This window comes from Cryptomeria japonica, chromosome 1, assembly GCF_030272615.1.
Source record: "Cryptomeria japonica chromosome 1, Sugi_1.0, whole genome shotgun sequence".
NCBI lineage: Eukaryota > Viridiplantae > Streptophyta > Pinopsida > Cupressales > Cupressaceae > Cryptomeria > Cryptomeria japonica.
This window is the reverse complement of record NC_081405.1, coordinates 74,164,255-74,183,295: the sequence shown is the minus strand read 5'-3', so window position 1 is coordinate 74,183,295 and position 19,041 is coordinate 74,164,255. Positions and strand designations below refer to the sequence as shown.

The following is a 19,041-nucleotide window of genomic DNA, read 5'->3' as shown; positions in this document are numbered from 1 at the left end:
ATTTAACAAATCTACTCTTGTAACTTGAAGGACATAAGAAGTGCACCTAAGTCCAAAGCCACACCACACTAAATAGTGTAAATCTCGTTTTAAATTACCATGTTAAAAGGGTTTTGCAAGCATTCAAACTTATCCAATGCATCTATAACACAGGACAATAACTAGAAGACCTAAATTTGATAGTTGTGTGGTTATATTCATGCATATATCTCAGAAAATGCAATTTAATATTTATCATAAAATATAATCAAAATTTAGGAAGCCCACAATATGAAAGGGAAGAGTTTGGGCACACAATCAAAAATTATATATTGAGCCTATTAAATTTTGTTTAATGAAGTGTACTTCTAACATTTGAATGGCAGCTTTCAATGGAAAACCATCACTAAAAATTTGCTTCACAAGCAAGGCTTATCATCAAATTTAGGCCCTGCTATCAGTTAATGGCAACATGACAAAGAAAAATGAGAATTTCCTTAAATAATTATAATCCCAAGTGAGAATAGTCTATATACACCAAAACTTTTGACATGATTATACATGCAGCAATTTGTACAAACCTCTATCCAGTACTCGATAACAATATATGATAGTATCATCATAATCGTGCAATCTACTTTATTTTAATAGCATATCACTCAATGTATGGAGTTAAGCGTGCAAGCCTCATATCTTGCAACAGCATTCTCGTATAAAAGGCTGTCTCATCTGGATTGGCTACCCATCTGCAATTCCGTCTCATTTAAGGTTTGAAATTAGCAAATTCCAACACATAAAAAGAAAATTACAAAAAATAAACTAGACCTAAAATTGTTACTAAAGAAACACATCATAACAGTTCTAGATGCTTTGGTTGTGAAATACATATGAAAAAATGTGACTTGAAAACATACAAAGAGGAAAAATTAGAATGCTTTTGACATCATAATCAAGAAAATAAATGACATCTTTTGATATCACAGATCAAGGGAAAAAAAATGAAGAACTAAGAACCACTTTAGTGCATGTCTAATTTCAAAAATTCCTAATCTATTGCATTTGGAGGATAATATGAATAAGAGATTGCTAAGCTAACATCTGAGTGCTCTGCCACATCGTGTTTTTTTACAACATTATTGAGAGCTTTGAGATAGACTGGCCCAACAAATCGGTAAAGACTAGAGAATTATTAGTTATTTTCTGAGGTGAACTGGTGCTTTGAGGAGGAAACATTAAGCTATCTACTTCTATAACAAATTATGGAAACATGCTATTCCATCTAAAAAAATTGGAATATTAATTTTTACAGCCACTAACATCTCTCTCTTAATAAGAAAATGTTACAAAAAGTATGCAGCTAGGATAAAACTTATCTTGATTCGCATTAATGACATTCAGCCAGAGGTATCTTCCAGTCATCACTTTCTTTCAATTAGCTCGTTATAAAATGTTTGGGAACGTTAAGAGTGGAATTTGATAATGCCTACAACTTCTGAAACTCGGCGTGGGTAGGTGACGAATCCCAGAGGCATTTGGGGATATTCGGCATTAAGGCACAGGATGAACAGAAAATTCAAGGATGAATGCACGTGAGTACCATGTGCAGATGTTTGTCTGCCTCTTAAAAATGAAAATTGTCATTAGACATTTCTTATATCAGCTAGCAAGTTATTATTACAAATTGTAAGGAGGCAAACACTTCCTGCACTAATCTTAAGAGGAAGATTATGTGAATAACTTCAAATCTGATCTAACTTATTAAAAAAAAGCGAAGAAACACAGAAAATGAAAATAATCATGCAACCATAGCATAGAGATTTAAGTGGGAAAAACCTTTTCGTGAGAGAAAAACCTCACTCCAAAACACACAATGTATTATAAATTTGATGAAGAATTACAACACACTGGCAATGCAAGTCTTCACAAGAGTATGATCTCAACAATCTTCAAAGAGTAATCTATGTACCTACAAACTCAACCTTAATAAACTACTATCCCACAACATCAATATATAGGTAAATATAATACAAGATACCACAAATGGTATTTGTTGTCATTGTATGACACCCTTGGTACATCAGTAAGAACTGATCAGAGATATGTTCCATGGACCAGACTGCCCCAGTTGATCAAGCCTCGAGTCAAGAAACCAAGAAAATGTTTAAGTGTTCTCTTATCATGAGGCGGACTTTGGGCCTTCTCCCTTCCCCCTTGCATCTTGCTTTCAAGCCTTGGAGTCCATTGGTCCTTTCTCCTTCTCTCTTCCTTCTTCAGAATTTCAGATCTCGAGATTCAAGGAACTAGGATACCCCTTCCCTTTTTTGGAAGAGGTATCCATCTCCCTGAACCTTGAAACTTGGACTTCCCTTCCTTTCCGGATTTCAGGATTCTAGGAACCAATCTACTCCTTCCCCTTTTGGGAAGAGGTATCCTGTCTCCCTAAACCTCGAAACCCGGACTTCCCTTCCTTTCTGGATTTCGAGATTCAGGGAACCAATCTACCCCTTCCCTTTTTGGGAAGAGGTATACTATCTCTCCGAACCCTAAAACCTAAACTTCCCTTCCTTTCCGGATTTCAAGATTTGGGGAATCAATCTACCCCTTCCCTTTTTTTTAAGAGGTGTCATGTCTCCCGAAACCTCGAAACCCGAACTTCCCTTCCTTTCCGGATTTCGGGATTCGAGGAACCAGTCTACCCCTTCCCGTTTTTTGGAAGAGGTATCATGTCTCCCTGAACCCTGAAATCCGAGATCCTCCTATTTCCTACCTCTCATCCCCTTAGACTTCGGGGTTCTCGACTCCTCTCCCTTTGCAACAATTTCCTGAGGGCCTGATGCTCGATCTCTGATGACTACAACACTTCAAGATGGCGTGATCAACACTCAAGGCTCTTGATGCTCCACCAACTCCTACGACTTGTCTACTTTCATTCATGGAGCTACACGGGCGCATTTAATGTTTTTTGCAAGATAGCCATCAAGTAGAGTCCAAGGCCATGCTTATTTATGATTACTTTATGGCCTTCATGTCAAGTTTGCATGTTCTAACTTTGGAATGTCAAGCAATCTACCTTCTAGAATTACTTTTCTTTTTGGGATTGCCTTGTCAAGGTACGAGTGGGTTTCATGCACACACCCATGTCAGATCCTTGCACTTCCCTACCTTCCCAGACTGGCATTCTCTTATATATGCCAGGGTCAAGGTTTCTCCTTCTTGACCGTTGGTCTCTTCTCTATGACAGGTGGTCTCCTCTCTACGACCGGTTTACTATATATAGGTTATTAAGCCTCATTGTAAAGGGTTCTCTCCCTACTAGCTTGAGCTACTTTCTGTCCTTTCACTTCTCTTGAAGATTTGTATATTTTCTTGCATTTTGCAACTATAAGTTTGGCCTTTGGCTTGAGAATGAATTGAAATCATTATTCTTGCCTATGTTCGACTTATGCATATTGTGTATGTTTTCTTATCTTCATTATAAGTGTATGTTTTATGGATTTTCTCTCACATATATGTTGTGTTAACTTGTTTTTGAGTGTGCCTTGTGGGAAACTTTCTCCCCTTTTGAAATTTAGCAAATTCTAACCTCCATACATGCGTTTGGGGTCATTCATGCAACTGAAGTTTGTGCATCTCTAGGGTATTTCAATTGATTTTGTGTCATTTCGAGGTGAAGAGACGAACATTTCTTATCTTGGTGCATCACCTCTTTACTTTCTACATTTTCTTGCCTCTTTTCTCCTACAAGCTGTTAGAGTACAGGAGTAGAATTTGAAGTGTTGGGTTGATTCAACACCTGCAATTGGATAAGGAAGGAAGCCGGCCTTCTCCAGAGATTCAACCCCCTCATGCAAGGTCCCACACTCTAGGGTTGTTTCCATGTTTCATAGGGTTGTTGGGTTGATAGCTCAACAAGGGTGCAAACTCTTGTGCCAACAATATTATAAGCCAAGTGCTAATACCATGGGCCAAAGCTAGGTGCCAAAAATGGTCATACAGATCCAAGAATAGCCCCTAAAGGTGGTGGCACAAATTCTCACCCCTCATGTGAAATCTACAAAAATAGTATATAACTCGTACCTTGTCAAATTCATCATAAATGATCCATAAAAGAATCTATCATAACATCCTTAAAAATAGGTTTACATAATACACCACTAAGAGGGCATCTTTTGACAACTAATAAACCAATTTTAAAAGTGCCAACTCAAAATCTCATGCCCCTTTTTGGTGGAGCACATCTATTTAATTATATGGATTATAAATTATGTCAAATAACTATGGGAAAATTTGCAACGTTGAGACACATAATTTCCCAACATTCTCCCACTTGTCGAATACCTTTATAAAAGCCACGAGAACCATGTCATCATGGAATCAACTGCTAAGACCTGAGAGGCTCATAAACTCTAAACACCATCTAAACTTCTATGTGCTCACAAGCTTAGCCAGTGAATTTGCAACATTCATCAAGGTCTCTACCTTAAAAATCTTCACCCTACCATCTTCGATCATATCTCTTACAAAATGATAATGTACATCAATATGCTTGGCCGAAGTATGAAATGTTGGATTCTTAGCTAGGCAAATAGCATCCTGACTATCACTACACCCTGTTTTTATCCAATATCTTAACACAATTTCTTAAGACAAATGGTTTCTTTATAGGCATGAGTTGTCCTATACTATGCCTCTGCAGAGAACAATATGACCACAACCTATCGCTTACCCATCCGACTTATTGCACCACCAAATAAAGTAAACACATAAGCACCGATGGACCTTCTACTATCATCACCTACCAGTTTAAATCCACATAACCACATATATCAAGAGAAAGTCGATCTCCTATCAAATTATCATGATAACACAAAGAATAATATGAGTTAACCCACAATTAGTTAAAGACTCTTCTAACCACATTCCAACAAACTCTACCAAGATCAGACATGTTGTCCTCATTTTTGAATTTTCAAAAATGTGACAACCCTACAAATTTTTGCATCAAATATGTCGTTTTTGTCTTCGAGGCACGTTTTACGAGGTGCAAAACTCACATTTGTTAGTGTCAAATCATCAAGGGGTGTCTTCGCCATCGTTGTCTAGGTTTTGGTGAGTTTTGGCCTTCATTTTCCTAGCTTTCTGTGCAATTTTGGATTTCAAAGCAATAACTGCAAGTTGGAGATTTTACTCTAAGGCATGCTTTTCGAGGCGAAATTCTTGCTTCTTTCTAACTAGACTAATCTTTGGTTCATCCTTGATCCACATTTCAAATTTCATTGCATTCTGAATTTGTTTGTTTGGTCTTTCCTCCAAAATCAGGTTTTGATCTCTGAACTGTGAGTGGGAAATTTTCCTTCTTTTGCAAGTAAAAGAGACTTTTGCTTTCAAAGTAATAGGAACTTTTTCAAATAGTTACAAGTCAAATCTTTTGAAGATATGTAACTTGTAACTTGTTGTTTCTTTTCCATTCCTATTATTTGTCTTTTAAGTTACTTTGTAGGGACTTTTTGATCATATTACAAGTGAATTTAAAATTACAAGTTTATAAGAACTTGTAATTACCCTTTAAAGTTCCTACTCTTTCCTTAATTTTTCTTTGTTTTGTAAGTTTTAAAACTTGTAATCGGGTACAAGTCTTTTGGTGAGTTTTATTTATTTTTCTTAAAAGTAACTTGTAAAGTGATTTTAAAAGCTCTATTACAAGTTATTTGTAAAAAGTAACTTGTAATGAGTCATGAAAAACTCGATTTGCTTCAAGTAAAGAGTTACAAGTCATTTCAAACTTGTAAAGAGTCTTTCCAAACCCGAAATCAGTTTTGCAACTGATTTTTACTTGCTCTTGCTCATATGAACCCCAATTGGAGAGATTTTTGGCATGGACACTTGGCAAATCTGCAACTTTGATGAATCCTTGTTTCTCGCCCTATTCACGCCACATTTTGGCAGATTTTTAGTTGGTTTTCTCCTCTTCTTTCATGGAGACGTGTGTAGAGAAGGTGTGTTGGTCTGCATTTTCATCTTCTCTTCATGTTTTAAGGAATAGCTAAGTCTTTGTTGCTAAGTTACAGGGGCAGATTTGCTAAGACATGATACAAATTTTTGTTACTGTTTATTGATGCATTTCTTTCTTTGCCCAAACAGTTAGGGTTTGCTGAATACGTTTTCTATCCATAAGTAAAAGCAAGTAAAATGATTTTCCACAGAAACTTTTGTATCTTCCCTCCATGGTCGGATTTCCACAAGGCGGCTGCAAGTTTCTTTTAGTCCAAATGTCAAAGTTCTTCATCTCCATTGTTTCACTCCCATGAGTGATTTGCAAAGTTTTTCCCATTGCATTACAAGTAAAATTTGCCTCTCATATCAATCATGGCCATGACTATCAGAGATGTCTATGTGTATTCCCAATAAGACAAGCTTGTGTTCTTCCCTTAAAGTAAATTTGCATTTTACTTGTAATCGGGATTTTGAAACCCAATTACAAGTAGTGATATTTGACAAGTCTATGCTTTTCCCATCAAGAAAATGCTTGCTTCCGGGTTTGTATGGCCTTTCACCATGTCAAAGTTTAGCGTCATGTGAATACTTACACTTGCAGTCAGCCTTCCAAAACCCGAAATTGGTCCAAAATGCACTCAAAAACACTTGAAAACGAGTCTCCAGGATCCAATTACAAGTGCAAACTTGTAATTTCCCATTAAACGTATGAAGTTGTGTTGTGACATATTCACATATCGCCCCATTGCAAATGGGGACCCCTTTTTTTTGCTTTCTAGGGTTTGTTTTCTGGGTCTTTTAGGTTTCTGTCTTTTAGCCTTTGCATGTTGAGTGTTGCCAGAGGAATCACTAAGACAGCAGGCTCTGCTTGAGCTAGGGTGAGTCAGTGGATGCTTCAGGTCAGGGTTTCTTTGAAAGCCTTCCCTAGGTCAAGTTTTGCTCTTATTTCTAGGTGTGGCTAGCCTGAGTTTGGGGAGGTCAGTGAAGTTTTGTGAGTGAGTGTCATCTTTGAGAGTTTAAGATTCATCCAATAGATGAAAGATGAAGTCCTAGGCATAATTTGATGTGAAGTTGACCTATCTGTCCTTTGGAGACGCCTTGCATAAGTCTAGACCTGATGATTTGATGAAAAGATCAAGACGTTTGAGCAGATCAGGAATTTCGCTCCTGACCCTTCCAAAGGGTCCAGAGCGAAATTTCACAAAGGACCTAAGTTTTGACCTATGGCAATGAGGGGTTGAGCAAATTTGCAAAGTTATGGAAGAATATGCATCAAGGGGTGAGTCTAAGGCAAAGTCAAGTCGAATTCAAGGTAATTTGCGCCTAGAATAGGAATTTCGCTCCTAACCTTCCAAAGGGTCCAGAGCGAGTTCCTCTATAAGACACCCCACCTTGACCCAAACTAGGAACTAGCTCATCCCCAAGCATTAGTGAAGGCAAAACACTTTTCTAAATGAAGAAATGTGGGAAATGAAGTCAAGATTTGAGCCCAAGGAAGAATTTCGCACCTAACCCTTCCAAAGGGTCAAGAGCAAAATTCATATAAGACCCTATTTTCTTCACAAAATCTTGAAGTGAATGCCAATTAAAGCTGGATGATGATAGGGGGAGGCCTAAGAAGTTATATCCAAGCCAAGGAAGGGAGAAGAAGGGTAAGAAATGAGCTCAAGGAAGAATTTCGCTCCTGACCCTTCCAAAGGGTCCAGAGCGAAATTCACGTAACCTTCATTTTCTTCCTTGTCATGGCCAAGTTTTGGACTTCTAAGGCATGGTTGGAGTGACCTTGAGGTGTTCTAGCCTTTGAAAGAAGGTTTGAGGTGATGAAATGGTGAAAATCAACCTAGAATGGAAATTTCGCTCCTGACCCTTCCAAAGGGTCCAGAGCGAAATTCTCCATAAACCTCATTTTCTTCCTTGTTTAGACTAAAAGCCTTGTTCCTTGGACATAGTAGGGGTAAATGGACATGTTCTTGCCTTAGGAAGAGAATGAAAGCATTGAAAAGTGAGGATTTTGTCCAAGATTGGGAATTTCGCTCCTTACCCTTCCAAAGGGTCCAGAGCGAAATTCTCCATAAACTTCATTTTCTTCCTTGTTTAGACCAACATCTTAGTTCCTTGGGCATATTTGGAAGTGGATTAACATGTCTTTGCCTTTTGAAGTGATGGATGTGAAGGAGTGAAGGATTTTGTCCTAAAACAAGAATTTCGCTCCTGACCCTTCCAAAGGGTCCAGAGCGAAATTCTCTATAGGTCCTATCCTTGGCCTAGGTCCAAAGCAAAATCCTCTTTTTTGGTCTTTCTGGGGGTCAAATCAATGATGTCTTCAGGAGAAAGCGATTCAAAGGTCAAGAGAAGTTCAAGGCTAAAGGGATGTGAATTAAGCCTAAAATGCAAAATTTTGCTCCTGACCTTTCCAAAGGGTCCTGAGCGAATTTTATTATAGGGCCTGTCCCTGGAGAGGATCTTGAGCGAATTTCATCTAATGCCTTCTTGTTGATGATTTAAGGTAAGAAATCTTATGTTAAGATAAATATATCATGTGTACTTAATCATCTTTTGGTTTGTTTTGCAGGTGGAAGAAAATCGGGCCAAGACAAGGACGACCTATTCTAGTCCATCATTAGCAAGGACGTTTCAAATGCATAAAGGAGGACTCAAGGTGTTTTGAAGCATTGGAAGACTGCAAGTGTTCGAGGAGTTGCCAGCTATCTCCAAAACCTTCACTTGGCCACACAAAGGAACCACATGATGGCAGAGAAGAATGACCTTACAAGGCGAGGTATGCTACCGGAGAAAAAAAACTTGACAGTAAGGAAGCCTCATCAAGTACATGGAAGTCAAAGAGGTACATCATTCATCGCATCATCAAATTGGGACATAGGAGGATCAACCAAAATACAAACGTCAGACAAGGTGGCATCCCAGTCACTTTTCCTCCAGTCGGATTGGTCCACCTCAGCATGTCCAAATTCAATGTACCTGACTCATCGGGGATGACACAAACTTCAATGTACCTACCCCTGCTTCCTATTGGTCCACATTCCTTGAATGTAATTTTCTCATTGGCTAAGGAAATTTGTTATAACAAACCCTAATTAGGGTTTTTATCCTGTAATCCTAGCCATTGATTGTAAATCAATCAGAGCCATCGAATTGTAAAGAGCTCCTTATATAAAGCTCTGGCTCTTCATTTGTAAAGGTTAATAGTTAGGAGTTAGCTAAAAAAGAGTTAGTGAATAGTTAGTGAATAGAATGGCAATTAGAGTAGATTAGGAAGAGAAGGCAAGGAATTGTTGCCTTGATAGTAAATGAACTCCATTTTCATTGAATTTATGGTGAAATGTGTTGTTTCTTGGTAATATGCATGGTCTCTTGTTGAATCTTTGTTTACCCTCTCGAGTGAATAACTTAAAGTACACAGATAAAACATGGAATGCAGAATAATAATGCCATAGATATCAAATGCAATATAAGAGATGTTATTCCATTCCTAGTCATTCTCCCATCCCAAGTTACATTCGGAGGTATATAAAGATACCGAGGGGGTGCAAGCGCCAACCGTCGCACCGCAACTGCCACCCCTCAGTTGCCAACTAACCAATACAATTACAACTTAATTAACTAGTTTTATTTCCGTGTACAATATTGCCGCCAACATCATCCCCCCCGAAAGAAAAGAAGTCGTCTCCGGACGACTTAATACAAAATAGAGATGACATTAACAGAACTGCTGATGCCAGTCGAGCCCGGAACTTATACACTTGCTGCGTCCTCGCCTGAAAAACCCTTTTCTGCTACCATCCTATGCTCAAGTGCGGATGTTACCATTATTGCTTCCTTCGACATCACAGTCCTCCTGTGCCTAAACCAAACTTATCTGCAAAACATGCTTTTCAATCTCAGCCTCCACCAACTGCTACTGAAATGATACTGTCTCCCTAGCTAATTTGTCCTCGATAGCCACCCGCGCTGCCCTCTCGGCATCCAACTCCTGGGTACGCTAAGCTAAGTTTCACGCTACTCCTCCCTCCAACCTGGTGGTCAGCTCCTCCCGAGCCCTCTGTGCATCCACCAAGGCAACCTCACGTCCAGCCGAGACATACTCTGAGTTCCTCAAAGCGTACCATTCATGCCTGGAGGTGGCCACAACCCTCTGTCACAAAGGCTACGAGACACCTCAAATCCTCCATCACACTCCCCAAAGGCTGATAACTGAACTGAATAACTCTCTGGTGTCATATGACTTCGCGTTCTTGCAATGCCTTCCCTCAAATTTTGTTTGTTTGCAACCTCCAAATTCGTCTCCCTCTACGGCTTATGGCTTCCCCGCCAATGCTTAGCTGCAGGCTTCTTTCTCACAGTACGGGACAACCCAACACTTACCGTGCCTTCTCTGATGCCCTTCGCCCAACTCAAAAAGTGTATTGTAGGTCAAAAATAAACTGGGGGTCTGGGGCAGCGCCCCTCACGGGGTCCATGGCACCCATCATTTCTGTGATATTTTAAGATGTCAAAACCCTTCTTCTCCACTCTAATATTTTCAACGTCCTGGATGTCATCGAATGATTTTTCAATCTGGTCGTCGTCATTTTTTTTATTTTTTTTAATCCACTGTAATGCCCCCGATGGCACCCCGACCATACAACCTCCCCGTACGGTCAACAATAGCATTGACACCTCCAATCGTGCGGTCAACACCCCTCAACCGTATAGTCACACCTTCAGCGTACGAACAACATGGTCAACTAGTCAACACCCTCCTTACCGTAGGGACACACCTCCAGCGTATGGACAACATGGTCAGTTGTACACACCATATGGTCCTTCCGCACGCCCACCCGCAGTTCAACCATACGATGGACCACTGACAACGGAGCGGCTGCGTGTTTGTGCGGCTGCGTGGTTGTGCGTTGTGCGTTCGGGTTGCTTTTGCATGTTTTATATCTCCGTTGGCGGTGATGTCCACCGCACGGTAGTGTCCACCGCACGGTGGTCCACCGTAGGTGTTACCACCGCACGGTGGTTCCACTGTCGATGTTGCCGCCGCCGGTGGTCCACCGCACGGTGGTTCCACCGTCGGTGTTGCCACTGCACGGTGGTCCAACGCCGATGGTCCCACCGTCGGTGTTGCCACCGCACGGTGGTTCCACCGCCGGTAGTCCCACCGTACGGTGATTCCACCGTGGCTTCCAACTTTTTCTTTTTCTTCGATGTCTTGGTCTCGCTCTCGAGATCCATCGCTCTATTGTATGCATCTTCGTACGATGTAGGTGGAACGATTTTCATCTTCTTTCGGAGGGAATGCTTTAGTCCCTCCACGAACCATCGCTTTTTCAACCCATCTGCTGGTTGACTCTCCATTTTTCCCAATAGTTCCTTCAGCCGCCAACTATAGGCTCGAACAGTCTCATTCTTGTTCTACTTCATTCCATAGATCTTGATGACTATTTCGTTGTGATCTCTCAGGAGGCAAAACTCTATCCCAAACTCCTCCTTCAGGTCGGGCCATGTGCCGACTTTGGCCTTATCCATGTCTGAGTACCAGTCTATGGCCACTCCCCTTAAAGTTGTTGGGAACTATGTTACCTATTCGTCTTGGTCGGTAACACAGTTCGCTGACCATATGGTTTTGCACGTTCGACAATGGCGGATGGGATCTTCCTTCCCGTCGCCATTGAACTTCGGCAGTTTTTGTTTACTCCCCATCGATGGGGGGTTGTCTTCCTGGAGGTGGCTGTGGCTGTGTCTGTGCCCCTGCACCAGTCCCTCCGTTGTCGATGGTGTGTCCTGCGTGGGTGACTGGAGATACGGTGTTTTGCCTGCCGAGTGTGGCACCTCCCGTACGGTTATCCTCCCCTTCGTTGTCACCCACGCCCACTCCTGGCTCCCTTTGGTGATCCTCACTTTGTGGTGTAAGGGATAAGTTTCAGAACCGATCCCGGGTCTCTTCAACTAGATCTCTCCTTAACCTTGTTTCCTCTAGAAACTCTTCGTGGCTCCGCACCCTACGGTGTTCTGGCAACGCATAGAAATTTCCGTCAGCTTCTGCACCCTCCGTGACACCTCCTTGGTTCCCCTCGGGCCACCCTTCGACAGGTCGTCCTTTGGCAAGTTGCCTCAGCCTCCGTCTACGTTCTACTTGCTGCTCCGGAATCAAGGCCCTCTGCACGGCCTCCCACTCGTCCGTTTCTACTTTTTTATTTCTATCTTTATTTAATATATTGGGCATAAATCACTTCCGTACATAGCAAGCACACGCCATGTACACAAAAAAAACTTTTATTATTTTTCCTTTCGGCCACAATTTATCTCAACATTGTGTCAGGATTATTACAGGGTTCAATTTCCCCTTCGTCTCTTGCCATCACGCTCTACATCCCACGACGATTGTTCCATTTGCACGTCGTCGGCCTCTAGGTTAATCTCACCGACGGGTAGGCCCATCGTGTCCCTGCGCCATCCACGTCTTCCATTCCCGAGTACATCTAGGCAACGGCGCCAAATGGTTACCCTCTCGAGTGAATAACTTAAAGTACACAGATAAAACACGGAATGCAGAATAATAATGCCATAGATATCAGATGCAATATAAGAGATGCTATTCCATTCCTAGTCGTTCACCTGTCCCAAGTTACATTCGGAAGTATATAAAGATACCGAGGGGGTGCGACCGCCAACCGTCGCACCGCAACTGCCACCCCTTGATTGCCAACTAACCAACACAATTACAACTTAATTAACTAGTTTTATTTTCGTGTACAATATTGCCGCCAACAATCTTCACTTTAGATGGTAAATAATTAGATTGAATGAAGGAAGTTATTGAATGTACTAGTGTGGAATCCGCCTAGTCCAAACCACTAGCCTCTTGCTGCCTGTAAGTGCGCCCTGCATGGTCAACTGGCATAGAATGAGCTTAATCTCGAGTCATTAAACGTCTATCGTTCATGCATTATCTTGAATGGTGATCAGTGTCTGATGGTGTACGATTTGAACATATTCAAAGCATCCCTTAGAAGATCGCACTGAGTTGGTGTTGAATTGTTCGGCCTGATGGTGAGACCCAACCCAGTAGGACTCCACCTAGTCGTTCATCTATCTTCTCGCATTCTAGGTCTTAGAGTAGACTTTTTGAGCCCTGTATCTTTTGATATTTCTTTATCTTCCAGCCAGTAGATAGGATTCACGTTCTAGCAAATCAGACACTCAGGCATTGGAATGTAAGTCCCCTTGTGATTCCAGCATAATCACATTAGACCAAATTGAGTTTATCCACAAGTAGAGAACCTACGTATAAGAACCTTGGAGTTGCCCCGATTGATCCTTAGGCGAAATCTTCAGCATTCAGGAAACTTTGTTCAAGAGAGGATAAGATACCTTGGTATTTTATTCTGTGTTCGCATGTGCGTGAAAAACACATCAACAAGTTGCATGTTCGTTCTCCACAATTGCAAGTCAATGCTCTTGTTTTTCCACACATGTAATGTAGTCTTCAAAGCCCCACTTTTGCAGTCCCTTTGTCTCACCCATGTCAGTCCTGTTTGCACACACAGCCTACCAAATCAATAAATTAAGGCATGGGCCTTATTCTGCAAGCAAATTCCAAGATTGGAGGATGATACAAAGAAAGAACAACAACATGACGGAGCCACACAAGGAGATGGATAAGTGATATGAAAGATTGAGAGCATAGAATGCTTTCAAGACAGAGATAGGCTTCTTACTTCAGCCTTGCAAAGTACTTCCCTCTTGAAAAGCCAGTACTACCACAAGCAAGAAGATAAAATTGAAGTTCATTGGCCAAGGACACAAAGATCATTAAGGATACAAATTCCCGTTCCGGTTCGAGATGTCTTCACCAATCCTAAATACTTCAAGTTCTAGCATCCTGAAGCAGCACGAAGATCATCACAGACAAAGAATGATGTAGTTAGGGTCGTGTCTTCTAACACAGAGAATAGTTTCAATTGTGTATTTGTAATTTTGTTTTGACAAGTTACATGTAAAACAAGTTTTGTAATTGCAAGTGTCACTTTCACTTGCATCTTTGTAAAATGTAATTACATGTAAAGCAACTACAAGTTGAGTTAAATTAGGACTGTAGTTGGAATAAGTCATGGTGGTTGAGAGAATTTCTAAAGTTAATTGGGATCCTCCCACCTTTTTCTCTAACCTCCTCTCTTATAAATACTTGAGGGGGTCTATTGTAATTGATATCTTTTGGCAATGCAACAAGACTCTGCCAGTTTGTATGTACACTCTAAGACTTTGAGCTTAGTTGTAAATTAGATTGCAATCAATTAATAGAGGCAAATTGCTTTCAAACTTTATGTTGATTCAAGGTGTTATGTGACGACATAATCTAGAGATTGATTGTGAGTTTTGAGGTGTTATACAAGAGGGATTCAGGCTCAATCTTGCAGACTTTGAGCTGCTTATTGCATTTGGAGTTTTAGATTAGTTTTAAGATTTGATACTACAAACTTTGAACTGCTTGTCACATTTGAAGCCAGTGTAGAAAGCTCAAGTAAGAAGATAACTTGCAGACTTTGGGCTGCTTTTATTTTCTATGTTTGTGCATAAGAGGTGCATCATGTAGTTAGACTTTGAGTTGCTACATATTGTGCTTGGTTAGCAGAAAATCATCTTAAAAGGTTGATAGGAGAATAGATAGTTGAAGACTTTGAGCCTTCTTTCTGTTTTCCCGTCCCGAGGAAGTGACAGAGGTCTTTTTGCTTTCATGGAAACTTTGTTTCCCTTTATGTTCCAAAAATCCTACAAAAAGTCTCATTTCTGTATTTACTATTGTTGTAATTTCTTTTCTGAAATAAGAGAAAAGAATATCGTCTTTTCTAAAAAAAGAGAAAAGGATGTTGTCCCACCCAAATTAGATTAGGGTTTAGTAAGTAATAGTAGGAAAGGGGGAGCTTCCCTTTAATTAGGAGAGTTTTATACTCGCACACTGTAGCTGAAACCACAATTTTGCACATCTTCCCAAGTGTACAAAATTTTCAACCAACAAAACACATAATAGGAAAGAACTTCAAGTACTTGGACAATGTTTGGTGTTTGGTCATGTATAAACCATAGCATACATTAAACCTCCAATTGCACCTTGGTAAGACACTTTGCTTGTGCTTGTATCTCAGATGGGGATATAAGACATTGTGAAACCAATAACTTCATTCCGAAAGAAAAGAGAGAACATGATGATCTCCAAAACTGCATGTTAAATCTCTATAATATTGAATTCACATTCTTACTCTAACTAAACTATAGCTTTTTGTTCTATTTATCTCTTGTGATCTCCATTCCAAAAATGTGTCTTGTAACACCAAGATCTTTCATTTCAAACTTTGTTAAGAGTTAAGTTTTAAGCTCTAAAATCAAAACATTCCCTTTTCCAATGAACAATACATCAACTTATAAAGCAATAACTAAGAAATAATCACCATTAGTTTTATAACAAATGCAATGATTAGATTTAGAATGTTCAAAACCCAAACTCAACATAGATGTATCAAACTTCTAGTAAGACATCCTAGGACTTTGTTTGAGGCCATAAAAAAAAATCTTTAATTTACAAACCAAATTACATTTACCTTTCACCACGTAGTGCTCTAGCTATGTCATATAATATCTTCCTCCAAATCACCATGAAGGAAAGGTATCTTCGCATCCATTTACTCAATCTCTATATCATAAGTTGCTGAAATAAAAAGCGAGAATCTAATGGATGTCATTTTAGCAATAGGGGAAAATATCTCACCTTAATCAACACCCTTACTTGAGAGTAAACTTTTGCAACCAACAGCGCTTTATATTTCTCAATACTTTCATCTAAACCAATCTTTTTCTCGAACACCCATTTACATTCAACAGGATTATGTCTTTCATACAATGGTACAAGGTCCCATATATCATTCTTTTCCAAAACTTTCATTTCTTCTTCCATGGATATCTTCCAAGACTCTACATCATTCATATCCACTGCTTCTTCAAAATATCTCTGTCATCAATGTTAGTATTCAAAGCAAATATACATCTCCAATCATCAGAAAAATACCCATACCTCTCACGTGGTTGTCTATGCCTTGTAGACCTTTCAACAAGCTGAGGTGAAGGTTATTCCTCATTTTCCAAAAATTCAAAGATTGATGAGCTCTCCTAATGTCTTGTCCATCTTGAAGAATTGACTCAACTTTCTCGAGCATAAGAGGGAGTTGAATCACTTCATTCTTTTCATTTTGTTATAGTCACAATGTAACAAAAGGCTTACTTTCTCTAAAAATGACACTTCTAAATAAAATATTTTATTCTATAGGATCCCAAAGCTTTTATCCTTTCACACCATGATTGCAATCAATGAAGATACATTTTACAAACTTATTCCACACCTTTGTTCACTTCTCCTTTGGCGCATGTGCATGTGTCTCACAACTAAAAACTCTAAGATGTCTCAAAGGAGGCTTTTGACCCAACCATGTCTCCATAGGCATTTTATCAACAAGAGTTGTAGAAAACTTGTTAAGCAATTAGCAAGAAATAGCTACATCTTCAGCCCAAAACTTTTGCTCCAATGTAGCACCTGTAAGCATACTCCTAACCTTCATGATCAAAGTCTTGTTCATTTTTTTCGCAACTTAATTTTGTTATGGGGAATATGGAATTGTCTTTTGTCTCTAAACACCACAAACTCTATAGAATTTGTCAAAATCATAAAGAAAAATTCATCACCATTTTTAGTCCTCAAACATTTAATTTTCTTTCCAATTTGCAACTCAACCATCGCTTTAAATTCTTTACAACGACTAAAAAAACTTCAGATTTACTCTTTAGAAATAAACCCATGTCCTACTATAATCATCAATAAATGAAACATAATATATGGATTTTGCGATTGAAGGAACATCAACAAGACCAAACAAATCAAAATGAATAATATTTGAAAAAGCATAAGATTTATGAGAACTTGAGTAAAATTAACATGGTTTTTCTTTCCAAAAATCAAATACAAGATTTAAATCAATTAAACCTTCAACAAGATTTTTATTATTCAAGGTCCTAAGACCTTTCTCCCCAATGTGGCCAAGTCTCTAGTACCATGACATAGTCTTCATAATGAGCACCGTTAAACACCTGAAAACCACAACCATCTACAAAAGTAGTAATCATGTCTTTATCCAATGTAGTATCAGATTTGGTCTTCACAAAAGTACTATTGCACCAATTGTGCATGCATCAAGTTTGTACCAGAGTGTCAAACCTCATGCCTTTAACAATCACCATAGAACCTCTAACCATCTTACAACCTACTTCAAAAAAGACAACCAACAAACCCATATCTATTAGTCTACTCACATATAATAAGTTACAAAATAGCCTAGGGATGTGCAACACATCATCAAACAATTTAATCCTTCCATCTAGAAATTTGGTTTTTACTTTAGCACAACCAACAATGGTTAGATATAAATCATCACCCACGTACACCTTACCCCCATCAAATTTTTATTTGAGGTCATGTGAAAAGATACTTATGAATCAATTAACAATGCATCATTACCTACACAGGTTGCCATGGCTACAATGAATGTGTCACCATCTTCCTTCTTAGATTTAGAATTAGAATCATACTTCTTTTTCTTTTCTTCTTTACAATCCTTTCAAAAGTGACTAGGTTTACAGCAATTCCAGCATTTTACCTTGTACTTTCTAGGAGATTTGGATCTCCCCTTAGATTTGGATTTAGATTTTTCATGCTTTCTTCCTCGTACATAATTTAAGGCCTCTTTGGTGCTAATAAACTTTATATTTCATTTTTTCAAAAATGAAAGAACCTACAACTTCAACTTCCAAGGTTACATAAGTGCTTCATATAGCTATAACAAGAGAATCCAAAGAGTCAAGCAAAGAACAAAGCAAAATTTGACCTCTCTTCCTCTTCCATTTTCACAATAACATACTAAATGCTTCCAAGTGGTGTGGTCTACAATTCATCCACCTTCCATTCTCAAAAAACATAAATTCTTTCTAAAAAAAATTATTAACTAAAGATTTAGCTTAGTAGATCTCAACTAGTTTCTTTCACATTAATTATGGAGTGGATTCTTCGTGGAGACTGATTAAAATAAAGTATGTCAAGCACAACCTGATTAGACATTTTGCTTAATGAAACATAACATCATATTAAACAGCCAAAGTAGCATCCTTAAGTCTTTGAGCTTTTCCATCAACAGCATCCCACAAATCATGATCAATTAACAAATCTTCTATATTCAGCTTCCACATCTCAAAGTTATTACCAGGAAACTTTTTCTACCTCTTTTCTCCCTAATGTGCTTGCTATTTTTACTCTTGCAATAATGATCACAAAGCTCTCTTTCTACACAAGCTCCCACTCAATATAAATTAGCTCAATAAAACCCAACCACCCATAACTAGAACCAAAACTGACCAATCTCTGATACCACTTGTAAGGAAGCAAGGTGTGTTGAATACATTTCCAGCACTAATCTTAAAGGGCAGATTATGCAAATAACTTAAAATTTGATCTAACTTATTAAAGTAAGCGAAGAAACACATAGAAAACTAAAATAATCAAGAAACTATAACACAGAGATTTATGTAATGAAAACCCCCATTCCAAAACCTACACAATATGTTATGGATTTGATAAAGAATTAGAACGCACTGCGATGCAAATCTTCACAGGAGTGTGATGTCAATAATCTTCAATGAGTAATTTTGGCAACATTCTAGTAACATGTGTACCTACAAACTCAATCTTAATAAACTACTATCCCATAGCCTCAATATATAAGCAAACATAATACAATATACCACAAATGGTACTATAAACCAAGTGATAATACCATGGGGCAAAACTAGGTGCCAAAAATGGCCATACAGACCCAAAAATAACTCCAAAAATGGAGACATAGATTCCCACACCCCTCACACATGTGGAATCTCCAAAAATAATGCATGACTCCCACCTTGTCATAATTCAACATAAATAATCCATCCAAGACGATTCTCACATCCAAATTAATCTTTTCTATTCCT

At 39.0% G+C, this 19,041-nt stretch overlaps 1 protein-coding gene across 4 annotated transcripts in view; it reads right to left on the bottom strand.

Annotated features, from left to right (window-relative positions):
* Positions 1 to 465: 465 nt before the first annotated feature.
* Positions 466 to 19,041, bottom strand: part of LOC131041906 (IMP-specific 5'-nucleotidase 1) — a 117,537-nt gene continuing 98,961 nt past the window's right edge. For all 4 annotated transcript variants that reach the window (XM_057975144.2, XM_057975146.2, XM_057975145.2 and 1 more), the window contains one exon: positions 466 to 725. In XM_057975144.2, the coding sequence (XP_057831127.2) occupies positions 635 to 725 (91 nt within the window). In that variant the 3' untranslated portion in view covers positions 466 to 634. The remainder of the gene's footprint in view (positions 726 to 19,041) is intronic.